This window comes from Octopus bimaculoides, chromosome 2 (genome assembly GCF_001194135.2).
Source record: "Octopus bimaculoides isolate UCB-OBI-ISO-001 chromosome 2, ASM119413v2, whole genome shotgun sequence".
NCBI classification, from domain to species: Eukaryota; Metazoa; Mollusca; class Cephalopoda; order Octopoda; family Octopodidae; genus Octopus; species Octopus bimaculoides.
Window position 1 is genome coordinate 48,246,277 of NC_068982.1, and position 14,234 is coordinate 48,260,510.

The 14,234-nt window shown below is 34.9% G+C and overlaps 1 protein-coding gene across 2 annotated transcripts in view; it reads right to left on the reverse strand.

The window, feature by feature from the left end:
* Window positions 1-14,234, reverse strand: part of LOC106871625 (mucin-5AC) — a 591,942-nt gene that overhangs the window by 27,430 nt on the left and 550,278 nt on the right. For both annotated transcript variants that reach the window (XM_014918237.2, XM_052977025.1), the window contains exons 13-14: window positions 9,557-9,702; window positions 4,943-5,102 (exon numbers count right to left, since the gene is read on the reverse strand). In XM_014918237.2, coding sequence (XP_014773723.1) covers window positions 4,943-5,102; window positions 9,557-9,702 — 306 coding nt within the window. The remainder of the gene's footprint in view (window positions 1-4,942; window positions 5,103-9,556; window positions 9,703-14,234) is intronic.

A 14,234-nucleotide genomic window follows, 5' to 3' on the forward strand; every position in this document is an offset into this window, starting at 1 on the left:
ATAATGTGTATGTGTATCTGTATATGGGTCTGTATGTGTCTGTTTATGTGTGTAAGCATATGTGCATGGTTATTTGTGTGTTTATGTTTATTCATATGAATGTGTGTGTATGAACACATGTGTCTCACTACATATGTATTTGTGGGTTTGTGTATGTTTATATATCTGTGTGTCTGTGCCTGTACTGGCTTATGTATGTGTCACTGATGCAAAAGATTCCAATCTCCATTTTTATCTAGCAACAACATACTGTAACCTTATTTTAAACATATTGAAAGATGCTTTTATATTTATGTAAGTTTGTTTATTCAGTATAAACTAAGAATATTATTATATTTATTTACAGCAACAATAGAAGAAAATAACACAAAAGCGAAGACACAGAATTGTTTACTCGAAATCCAGTGCTATTTGAAGGTTAACAAATACCGAATTGTATAGAAATCTGTGAAAATATACGCTATAGATAAAATTATTATCTCACTTGTCATATTCATAAAGTTGGAAGGAAATTGATAAATGAAAATTAGAGAAAGAAATATCAAAGTTTCTGTATATGTATGTGTGTGTGTGTCTATTTACTAATTGCGCCAATGTATATCTTAAGAAGAATGTTTTGAAAGTAAAAATTGAAGGAAATAGCATGGACTGGAAAGTAAATAATAGGATTAACTCATTAGCAGCTCAAATATTCTACCTGTTTTATGTTCAAACTGGCCAGATCTGGCCTCTGACACATACCCTAAAATGTCATTCTAAAAATAAACAAGCATATCAATGAAATGTGAAGGCTAAGACCCATCAAGCCAAGTGAGATCGTAGTCATGGCAAATGCCAATGTTGTGTAACTGGCACATAAAAAGCACCTTTAAATGCAATTAATAAACGAAGGAGAAACTACATAAGGATGCATTTTCTGTTGAAGAAAACAATCTTGTACCTAACTGCTTTGACTCTTGCAAACCTCCACCAAGGCAACACCAATGTCCTCTCATTGATTAGTCAGAGATGATTTTTAAAATGAGAACATCTGAAATAAACTCGACTGCTCTAACAAATGAGAATACTAAAAATGAACCCGACCGCTCTCGAAAATAAAGTAAAAAAAAAAACGAAAAATAATCCAGAATCCTTGTCCGGTACCAGATCAATCCCATAATCTAATCAGTTCATGCCAGTCATGAGGTCAAACATCCCTGAAAGTTTCATCCAAATCCATCCAGTGGTTCTTTAGATATCTTGTCCATGGACAAGCAAACAAACATGACTGAAACAATATCTCCACCTTCGCTAAGGCAGAAGTAATAAAGGTGGTGATAGAAAACAAAAACAAAAACAAAAGTAATTAAGACCTGGAAAGGAATGAAAAGAATGAAACATTATATGGGATTAATATTTAAGAAAAAAATTAGAAGAAATCAATATAGCACAGAATATGCTTGAAAGCAATGTAATGTTTATATTTTGTAAAAAACAAAATAAAAAAATTGATATTTAAAAGAAATTTTATTTTAGTGGTGATCAAGATATTTTTACTGCTTCCAGGCTGTGATTATGCTGGGACCGTACCACCACACACACACATACACACAAGAAGAAAAACCCTGTCAGACAAGCAGAGTTTATCTAAGAATTGACAAATTATATATGAAACTAGTATATGCACTTCAGATATTGCCAAACTTTTAGTGTTCTTCTGGTGTTAGATTTTTAGAAAGAACTGAATTTCTGCTAAAGTTTGTTTCATTAATTAACAAAAAGTAAATAAATAAATAAATAATAATAATAATAACATTTGTTCATTTAAATCTTTCCATAATGGTTTTAATTTTGCATCTTTTGTAAAAGATTTACATAGCAATATGTAACAATATACATAAATTAAAGTTTTGTAAATTATAAGTTCATCACACACAGACACAAACACATGTAAAGTAGCTCACACACACACGTGCATGCACATGCACACACACACATACTAAGAAAATGATTAGGTAGTCACATTCTGAACAACATTTTCACAGAAACTCCCCGAGGAGACTTCATTATTTCAGTAATTGCAAACATTTGTTTGTATAAATTGATTTCAAACACACATAACAATAACTATAATAAATGAAAGCAAGCGATGTAATTTAATTATAACAGAAAAGAAAAGGAAGAACTTATAGAAGAGACTATTTGAAAAAACAAAAGCAATATATATATATATATATATATATATATATATATATATGTATGTATGTATGTATGTATGTATGTATGTATGTACATGTTAACCATTTGAAACCAAAATAGAAGTAATAGAAAACACATGATAATTATATCAATGTCTATAAAACAGACCTAGGGCCAATGAGGAGACCTATTTATCGTCATGTGACTAGCTAGAAACAGTAGCTAAATCTCTTTTATAAAACACCCTAAAGAGAAGTTGGACGCTGTAGTCCTGGATGTACAAAGTAAAATGAGCTAGTCATTGTGGAATGCATGTCTGCTCCATCATGGCTGACCTGAGACTGAAGAAGAAGAACAGTAGCAACAATGAAATAGATGTAGTCTAAGTTATGTATCAACGTTTTACAAGCAAATATTTACAGAATGAATTTAAACAAATATATTTATTCAGAACTCTTTTCTGTATTAATATTTATCTAGCCTAGGACAGCGAGCTGGCAGAATCGTTAGCACACCGGGTGAAATGCTTAGCGGTATTTCATCTGCCATTAAATTCTGAGTTCAGATTCCGCTGAGGTTGACTTTTAAAGTCTGTTACTTGTTCTATCAGTCTCTGTTGACCTGCTAATAGTGATGGGAAACAAACACAAGCACAAAGACACCTCTCTTTCTGTCTCTGTCTGTCTATCTCTGTTTGTCTGTTTGTTTGTCTGTCTGTCTCTCCCTATATATATATATATATATATATATATATATTTATGCAGGATGTGAGGGGTTAAGAGTCACCATTTTATACTTTCAATTTCACACATGTGCATTGTTTGTTTTTTATTTTGTCAACTACACAGTATAGTAGGGTCAGTTGGGCACCATCTGTGAGAAAAACAGCCCATGACACAATTCACTCTGCCAGAAATTTGGAAACGACATGCTGTACTGCTTTGCATTTGCACCAGAATCTCCAATAAGAACATTTCAGAGTGTTTGAGTGTCAATCTGAGGACAATGCAGAGGATTTGGAAAGAGTTGGAGGAGTCTAATGGCAATTACAATAGTACGGCAGCTCAGAAAACTCAATCTGATCATTCTGATAAGAAAAGAAATCCAGAATTTGTTGGTGAAATCCAGGCGGTGATTCTATCATTGTCTTTCACTGAACTGCTGCTGAGTTACAGGGATGTAAACACACCAACACCAATTGTCAAACAGTAGACGACACACACACACACACACACACACATATATATATATATATATATACACACAATGGACTTTTTTCAGTTTCTCTCTCTAAATCCTATTACAAGGCTTAAGTCAGCTCATGGCTATAGTGGAAGACACTTACACAAGGTGCTATGCAGTGGGACTGAACCTGGAAACATGTGGTTGAGAAGCAAGCTTTTTACCACACATCCATGCTTGTGCCTTTGTAAACCTTTCTAAGATATATGACAATGCTAATTGCTAAAATTTAAGAGAATTGTGGTGGTTATAATTATTTTCTTAAATTTTAAGTAAGCACACAGGAAATAATATCCCACCCATTCAAACAAGTATTTTCAAATGACATCAGTCTCCATAGTGTGGGTGGGTCTCCTTAGGTGACAGATAATTAATGCAGCTTCTCTAACTGATTAACTTATAAATAAAAACAAAACAGCTGCCAACATGGGAGCTTCTACATAGACCCTTAACCTGCTAGAAATAGCAGTCAAATCTTCCTCAGATCACACACTTTACCACCTTAGAAAAGGAAGGTTGCACTGACTAATGTAGTAACAGATGGAGGTAAAAAATGAGATGGTCATGGCTATTATATATGCTTGACCATTCAAACGTGGAGCTAGATAACAACCACAACATAAAAAAAATAATAAATAAAATGAAATTTCCTATCATTCAGGTTATGGATAAATGAATCTTTAACAGTGGAATGAAATTTCCTATCATTCAGGTTATGGATAAATGAATCTTTAACAGTGGACATTTATGTATAATTTGCACTAAAACAGGAACACTGTTCTTGAAACACTTTCAGTATAAAAAAAAGTGAGGAAGCTGGACAAAAATTCTGTTTGAAAGAACAGCTGTATGATAATCATAATAATTACTAGATTAGCTGAAGGTGGCAAGTGGCAGGCAGAATCATTAACATGCCAAGCAGAATGCTTTGAGGCATTTCGTCCATCTTTATATTCGGAGTTCAAATATTACCAAAGTTGGTTTTACCTTTCATTCTTTCGAAGGTCCATAAAATAAGTTCCAATTGAGTACTGGAGTCGATGTAATCAAATATCCCCTCCCCTCAAAATTGCTGGCCTTGTGTCAAAATGAGAAACCAATAATTTCTAGATTACTCAGTTCCTTGTCACTGAGGAAATGACAAAGGACCGGGAGTTGTGATGATTTGCTGTACTTGAGAGGATGTGTCGTGCTTAATAAAACCACTGTTATCCATACATACAGGCTTATACTTTACATATGTTGGTGCCATATAAAATGCACTCGTGCCAGTGGCATGTGAAAAGCACCCAGCACCTTCTGTAAGGTGGCTGGCATTAGGAAGGGCATCCAGTTATAGAAACCATGCCACAGCAGACAATTGGAAACTAAACAGTTCCCAGCTTCATGTCAAACTGTCCAACCCATGCCAGCATGGAAAATTGATGTTAAATGATGATCATGATGGTAATGATGATGACTTACCAAATATCTTAGCAGCAAGATTTTCCAACCTGCGACAGTTAAGCTAAATGTGTCTTACCTTATATATCAATGCATACTGTTGTTTGGTTTGCACAGCCCTTGGTCTTTCAAGTCTCATGGAGTAGACAAAATTAAGAACATCCACGGTTTGTGTTTTATCAAACATCTTCATGCCGGCATCAATAGCTATCAAAGTTCCCGTACGTCCAGTACCTGAACTGGAAAACAGAAAGCAAAACTAATATTCTTTTGAGCATTTTTTTTTTTTTTTGTTTTTCAGATACAAATTTTCATTAATGTTTTCATGCAAATGAGTATGAGATAGAATTGCATTTTTGTTGGAGTCATTATTTAATACTTTACAGGTGAATACCCTTCCTACTGTTAAGCACTCAAAAATGATGGAGAAGTAGAACTTGTATTCTTTATCAGATAGGAAAACTAGAGCAAGCAGAATTATGTTCTATGTTCACAACACAACAGCAAATAAGATTTGAACTCATAACCATGTAGTCCTTAGTGTAGCACGTTAAACTCACAGCTACTATACCTTTTAGACAATATGATATAAGCTTATAAAAAGAAGAAAAACTGAGATCATGGATTCCTTAGAAGAATTGAACTGGCATAGTTTGATTCAAATTTTTCCCAAGCCATAAAAATTCTCCACATATTTATAACTAATTTTATCTTTTATCTATTACTTATTTCAGTCATTTGACTATGGCCATGCTGGAGTACTGCCTCGAAAGATTTTAGTCAAACTAATCAACCCCGGGATTTATTTTTTAAAGCCTAGTACTTATTCTGTCGGCCTATTTTGCTGAACCTCTAGGTTATGGGGACATAAACACACCAAAACTAGTTGTCAAGTGGTGGTGGGAGACAAACACAGACATAAAGACATATATACACACACACACACATATATATATATATGACAAGCTTCTTTTAGTTTCCATCTATGAAATCCACCCACAAGGCTTTGGTTGGTCTGCAGCTAGAGTGGAAGACACTTGCTCAAGGTGCCATGCAGTGAAACTGAACCCTGAACTATGTGGTTGGGAAGCAAACTTAGTACCACACAGCCAAACCTGTGCCTGTGTACTAATCTGTATTGCTTTTGTTTTTTCAATAGAATATATAAGCATCATTTCTGAGAAGAAAGCCTCCACATTTGCTGTTCACTTTGCATCTAACTTTACACATCACACATTATGCAGGTCTCCTCCAAAAGCTATTACACTCCATCAAATTTGCCATCAAATACAAGTCACAAATGAAAGAATCACTAATTACTTCAAACTGACCAGACCACAATCCCAAACAAATTTGTTTTATATTAAGTCTCAAACAATGCATGCTAGATCTAACCCCTTAATGCTTCAATCTCTGTCTTTACAAAGAAATATTCCAATCTTTGCACACATGCTTCAGTGTATTCAATCTTCTGTCTGCACCAAGGACACAGAATTGAGTTCTCTCTCTCTGCTTCTCTTTGGAGCCTTAGAACTCATAAGGTGGGTTACCTGGTTTCCCTGCAGTATATATAAGTAAACAAGATCATAACACTACCTCTACTGAACAGGATACCAGTCTACTGCAGAGTTAACTCCCCAACTATCTATTTTATTAGAACTCATTTAAAGCTGAGAGAACTGAAGCAAAACATGAAATGAAGTGTTCTGCTCAAGAACATAATGCAACGCCCAATGCCAGAGTCAAAACCATGATATTATGATCCTCAGTGCAACACTCTAACTACTAGGGCATGCACCTTCACACAAAATCGAGTTGCCACCAGTTAATTTCCAACATACTCAGCAAAGCTACTTTATAGACAGTTACCAGGATTCTGTGCTCTTTAGAGGTAATATTTATCTTCCCACTTACAAGTAGATGTTCTGTTAGAACAAACTATACTGCAGTAGATACCATGAGAGAAACTCTCATATTGGCTTTTGGTGCAAAATGCACTATTGTTTACATCACTAGCAGGGAGATAAATCCCTGCCACCTCCAACACAGAGACCATCAGGTCTTAGCCATCGTTGAAGATCAAGCACTTAGCATTGACAAAGTCAAGGAAGGTCGAAATCACATGAGGTGGCAAGGATTTATCTCCCTACTGGTAATATATACAAGCATGTAATATGCACCAAAAACCTATTTGAGAGTTTTTCTTATGGTATCTACTGCAGTATAGTTTGTTCTAATGGAACATCTACATTTAAGTGAGGATAAATATTACCTCTTGGTGTTAATAGTGCTAATTGCTAATATACATTTCTGTTACTATCATTATGATTTTGCATTATAGTTATTGCAGTTCCAGATATCAACACTTTAATGTTGTCTGTCACCAGATTCTGGGATGAACACTAAGCTGGTGTTGAAGCCTAATCAAACAGATCTGTGATAAAATGCTTTTAAGCTATGATGATCTAGTGCTATAGGAATAGAACTACTTTATCTAATAGGTGCTTATTTATTAACCTTTCAACTTTAAAATTAAATATCATGGTTATTCCAATAATAATATTAAATATCTACCAAAAATTAGAAATGATATGTTCTGCAAAGTCATATTGCCTCAATAAACTTGTCATGTCTCACAAAAGAAGAAAAAGGAACAAAACATGACATCCTTCAACAAAAGATAGATTGGTATATAAAACTGTATTCTGCAGTTAAGGGCAATCAAATTTTGATTGGATATATTTGATTTCAATAGTAAGCAGGTTAAAATAGTAGGGTATGACTTGAGAGAGATGTTCCTGATATTTCTAGCAAGCCATGTAATTAAACAGAAACTCTCTTGTTGCATGGAACAGGTTACTCAATGACAAATTTCTCTGAATTGCTCTTGTGAGCTATCTGTCAACTCTCAACTTTCTGACTATCTATGGTTGTAGAATCTTTGTTTAGTCAAGATATGCAAAGTAAATTTTATTTGTCCTTGACAATGAACCTTTCTCAATCAGTGAACAAGAGAGTCTTTACTTTGTTGCTCTTCCTGCTAGAAGTGGAAACCAGATATCCCTTAACTTGTATCCTGTTGTTTTAAAAAGGGAAGATACATTGGATAATGTCCCAAATATACATGAACCAGGTCTGTTGGATCAGGGCTAAGCGAGGGTTAAACACTAACAAGTCAAACTACATTTCATTAATCCTAAACTTGTTTTGTACTGGACTTTGCTATGACATTCTCTACCATGTTCATGACGCCTCATTCTCTAGTGCATATCCATTACAGACATAACAATTAAGATAACACTTTCCTGTAAGAAAATTACTTTCTTATATGTATTGTAATTTGTCACCACAGTGTTTTTATTGAAACTGTCAGTTCATCCTTCCATTTCCTTTCTCTATGACTGACATTCTTACTTATGATAGTAGTGGCACAACTATCTCTCTCTCTCTCTTTTGCTCTCCTTAATAGTTTAGTCTCTTTCTTTTTTTCTTTTATACATGTATTCATACCTAAGGAGTCATGACTTCTAGTTTGTCTAATGCATTATCCTAAGTGGAAACTCTTCATTATCAGGACATGTTTGATCAACTGAATTCAATTTTATTACACAATACAAAGTACTTATCGCTTCCATTATTTATTTGAATCTTGGTTTCCAAGATAATTTCTATGTAAGCAACACCAAGAAAATTCTCTTCACATCTTCATCATATTTACCATTTATATTTAAGCAATAAGTTAACAGAATCCTTTCCTATTAAACCTGTGATTCAATTCTTTTGTGTGAGGATGAATCTAACTTTAAACCAAACCTGGCAGAATACCAAACTACTTGAGAATTTCCAAGCATTATGAAAAAGCAAAATAATGATAGATTATAAGTGTTGCTCTTGCCCCCACCCCATGCTTGTTGAATCTATATTTCTGTGTTAACCCTTCAGTACTTAAACTGGCCATATCCAGCCCAAATATTCTACCTGTTTTACATTCAAACTAGCCTCTCACACCTAACCTGTACTAACATTCTAAAAACAAACAATCACATCAGCAAAACCTCCAAGCTACAAGAAAAAACCATGATTAATTCAAAGCAATTTGAATAAAAAAAAAAGCATTATATTTAACAAATTAATGTGAGTACTAAAGGGTTAAACTAGCCATATCTGGCTCAAATATTCTGTTTTATGTTCAAACTGGCTAGATTTGGCCTCTCACACCTATCCTACAATGTCATTCTAAAAATAGACAATCACATCGTTGAAATCTCAAAGCTACAAGATAATGCATGATTAATTCAACACAATGTGAATAAATAAATGTTAGTGTCGACAATGTAATCTGAATGCTGAAGGGTTAAATGCATGATTTTAGACCAGTCTATTCTATGAATAATAAAACAACTCAAAACAACTTTCAACAACTTCTGTGTTAGTTTCGAAAGTGATCTGGGAATCATTAATTTTCTCTAATTGATGAAATTTTCACCTTTCTTTTCTTTTATGATTATACATTTATCATTGTGGAAAATACAGGAACTGGCTAGAATTTGAGCTGTTTATTGAAAACCAACATCTCTTTTGAAATCATTCGATTTCTACAGAAAACGATTTTTATTTATTTATTTATTTTTATTCATTTTTGTTTTTTTGTTTCTGATTCTGTTATTGAATACGACAACAAGTTGATGCTCACCTGCAGTGTACAACTAGAGGGGCTAATTTGTTCTCGTTGTTAAGTCTGACATCAAGGATAAATTTTAAAAATGAAATAGGCTCTGGAAACCCTTGTGCTGGCCATGAGGTATACCAATAGTGTTTCAATTTACGGACTAGATTGTTCTGTAAAATAAAAAAGAAAAAAACAGAAAATATTTACAATGATGCTCCTTTTATGGTTTTACAAAGATATTTCTTGAACGTTAGCAGAAATAGAGAGGTTTAATACAAACTTGTACATTTGACAATGTCATTGGATATCCCATAATCTCTTACCTCGTAAATTCTATTCAAAATATTTACATAACAATTGTTGTTATTGGTATATTTGAACTAGTGTCCTCATTTAGGTTGTTATAGCTACAATGTTTCAAAACTGAACTCTGTACTAAATCCACAGCAGTTAGATTATTCTTATTTCATTGATCATACCAGGGATTTGTAATACTGATTTCAAATTTTGGCACAAGGCCAGTAGTTTCAAGGATGGTGGTAAGTCAATTACATTGACCCTAGTGCATAGCTGGTACTTATTTTATTGACACTGAAAGGATGAAAGGCAAAGTCAACTTTGGCAGAATTTGAACTCAGAATGTGGAGATGGATGAAATGTTGCTCGCTGCATTTTGCCAGCTTGCTGCATTAGGAATTTGTAACACTACTTATTCTCCTATTTGTGGTGCCATCTTCTTGAACCAGTGAATATATGACTATCATGTAATGTCAAGACAAAAACAAAAACACAAAATAAACACACACACACACACACACACACACACACACACACACACATGCACACACGTATTTGATTTAATGAATAGGAATGGCTCTTAACATTTTTTTTTCCACTTCAATAATTGAATGTATATAAATCTTTAAGTGTTTACTAAGGGCTTCTTTTAGTTTCCATTTACTCACAAGCCTTTGGCTAGTCTGGGGCAATTGAAAAAGACACTTACTTAAGGTGCCACACAATGGATCTGAACCCACAACCATGTGGTTGGGAAGCAAGCTTCTTAATGCACATAGCTGCATCCAAACCTCAAAGTCATAGTGTTGTTTTCTTTTCTTTTACTTGTTTTTGTCATTAGACTGTGGCCATACTGGGGCACTGCCTTGGAGAATTTTTAGTTGAATGAATTAACACCCTAATGCTTATATTTTTTTAAAGCCTGATATTATACTCTATCGGTGTCTTTTGCTGAACTGCTAAGTTAAAGGGACATAACCATATCAACACCAGCTGCCAAGTGGTGGTGGGCAAGCACAAACAGAAATACACACAGGCATATATCTATCTACACTCACACACACACACACACATTACGATGAGCTTCTTTCAGTTTCTGTCTACCAATCCACTTACGAGGCTTTGGTCAACCTGTGGTGTAGTAGAAGACACCACTTGCTCATGGTGCCATGCAGTGGGACTGAACCCAGATCCATGTGGATGGAAAGCAAACTTTTTACCACACAGTCATGCCCGCACCTGTTAAAAGAAATTTAGAAGGAACCAGAAATCTATTTTGCTTTGCTTAGAATTTAATTGAATGTATTCTGATTGTAGCAGGTGAAAACGTTTCCATTGGTTCAAAAAGATAATTTTGAACATAGTTTCATTTAAACTAATGGAGACTTTTGTTACAGAGGTTTATTGCGCACATTCCATTTTGTACTCATTGTTTCAATACATGTTCTTTATACTAACAATGTAATTCAAAGATACCTCAAAGTCACTCGATTCAAACAGACATGCCTCATTGCAACTAGAATTGGAATGATGGCCCTTTTGAACATGTTTAAAGCTTAATTAAACTGAAGTTTTGCTGTCTTACCAAACAGCAAGTAATTTATGTTGAGTTTGTATTGAATGACAATGCAGTGAATGCACTTTGCTTCAAGTTGACTGATTACACATTTGTTAGCTAACAGTCGTTAGCTTATCTTAATGTATTGCAAAGGTAGCAAAGAATGCATAGTGAGAATATTAGCTGATGATATTCTTCATTTACTTCTTTTACTTTTCCTTTTTATTTGTTAGTCATTGGATTGTGGCCATGCTGGGGCACTACCTTGATGGGTTTCAGCCAAACAAATCAATCCCAGTACTTAAGTCTGGTACTTATTCTATCGATCTCTTTTACCGAACCAATAATTTACAGGGATGTAAATAAACCAACACTGATTGTCAAGCAGTGATGAGGGACAAACAGAAATATCACACACACTAGCTCAACGAGCTAGGTTTCTGTGACAAATCTGTGAAACTTTAAGCTACATGGAAGCAAATCAAACTGTTTTAAATAATATATGTAATTCATACTACGAGTGTTGAGTACCCTTCATTTGTCCACTCACTCATATATATATATATATATATATGTATATACTGCCACGCCAGTGATATGCTGTACTTGAGAAGACCTGTCAAGCCAAATAAAATTGTAGTTGTGGCTGATACCTGTATCATCTGACTAGCATGTAAAAAGCACCCGCTACACTCTTGGAGTGTTTGGCATTAGGAAGGGCAACTAGCTGTAGAAACCATGCCAAATCAAACTGGAACCTTGTGCAGCTCCCAAGCTTACCAGTTTTCAGTCAAACCGTCCATCCAATGCCAGCATGGAAAACGGGCGTATAATGATGATATATATGTGTGTGTGTGTGTGTGTGTGTGTGTGTGTGTGTGTAACTGTGAAGAGAACCTGTGGGAGAGGCAAACTCAGAAAAACGTAGGATGAGGTGGTGAAATATGATCTTTAGATGTTGAGCTGCATGGAGGTGATGACAAGTGACCGGCAGTTTGCTGTGCTTGAGAAGGCACATCAAGCCAAGTGAAATCATTGTTGTAACCAGTGCCAGTGACATGTAAAAAGCACTCATGCTGGTGATATGTAAAAGACACCCAATACACTCAGTGGAGCAATTAGCATCAGGAAGGGCATCCAGCCATAGAAATCAAGCCAAAACAGACTGGACCCTGGTGCAACTATCCGGCTTACCAGCTCTGTCAGCATGGAAGACACACTAACTGATGATGATGATGATGATATATATACATATATATATGAGGGTGCATGGCTTAGTGGTTAGGGTGTTGCACTCACAGTCTGGTGATCATCATTTCAATTCTAAGAGCTGCATTGTGTTCTTGAGCAAAACTCTTCATCCCATGTTGCTCTGTAATCACTTCGACACCTGATGCATGGTATACTGTCCCCCTGTTTGGGCAGCATCAATTTGATGGAGGGAGTGAGATAATGGTACAGTATAAACATTTGATCACTATAAAGAAATTATTTGTGCAGGTCAATTGGCAAAAGCTGAACACTCACTCACCGTCTTCAACAGGGAGAGTCCATCATATATATATATATATATATATATATATATATATATATATATATATATATATATATATAACAGGCTTCTACACAATTTCCATCTGCCAAATTTACTCGTATGGCATTGGTTGACCTGGGGCTTTAGCAGAAGACACTTGGTCAAATGGTTGGGAAGTAAATTTCTTAACCCCACACCAATACATGTGACCAATGTGGATATAGAGACTGGTTTCAAATTCTGGCACAAGGCCAGCTATTCCAGGGAATGGAATAAGTGAATTACATCGACCTCAGGTGCTCAACTGGTACTTATTTTATCAACTCGTAAAGATGAAAAGCAAAGTTAACTTCAAATGAATTTGAACTCAGACAGTAAAGACAGACGAATTACCTGTAAGCATTTTGCCCAGCATGCTAACAATTCTACCAGCTGTTTTGACAACTGGTGTTAATATGTTTATGTCCCTTTAACTTAGCAGTTCAGCAAAAGACACCGATAGAGTAAATATCAGGCTTAAAAAAATATAAGCATTGGGGTGTTAATTCATTCAACTAAAAATTCTCCAAGGCAGTGCCCCAGTATGGCCACAGTCTAATGATAGAAACAAGTAAAAGAAAAGAAAACAACACTATGGCTTTGAGATGTGGATGCAGCTATGTGCATTAAGAAGCTTGCTTCCCAACCACATGGTTGTGGGTTCAGACCCACTGTGTGGCACCTTAAGCAAGTATCTTTTTCAATTGCCCCAGACTAACCAAAGGCTTGTGAGCAAATGGAAACTAAAAGAAGCCCATAGTAAACACTTAAAGATTTATATACATTCAATTATTGAAGTAGAAAAAATGTTAAGAAAAGCCATTCCATAGTGTAGATATAGATATTAAAAATATTTTATCTCAGTTAATAGTCAAAATTATAATCTTATTTTCTACCATACTTTTACAAATCTGAGAGCATGAGATTGTTTTTGACTCAATCATGCTCAGAAACATATATTCCTGTAACATAAAACTGCTCCAGATGGCATGTGGCTAATGCTTATCTATAATAACATTATTTGAAATTGGTGGAGTTAGAGAAGCTCTGCCTTAATTGAAGATTATTGATTTAAAAATCTGAAAAAAATAGTACATATTTCCAACAACAAGTGTTTGAAATATTAGTTACAGCTGAGGAGTACAAGAACATCTGTTTCTGTCACAGTTTACATTACACAAATGGTAAATCCATCAGATCTCATACATCCATTATATATATATGTATTTGTGTGTGTGTGTGTGTGTGTGTGTGTGTGTGTGTGTGTGTGTGTG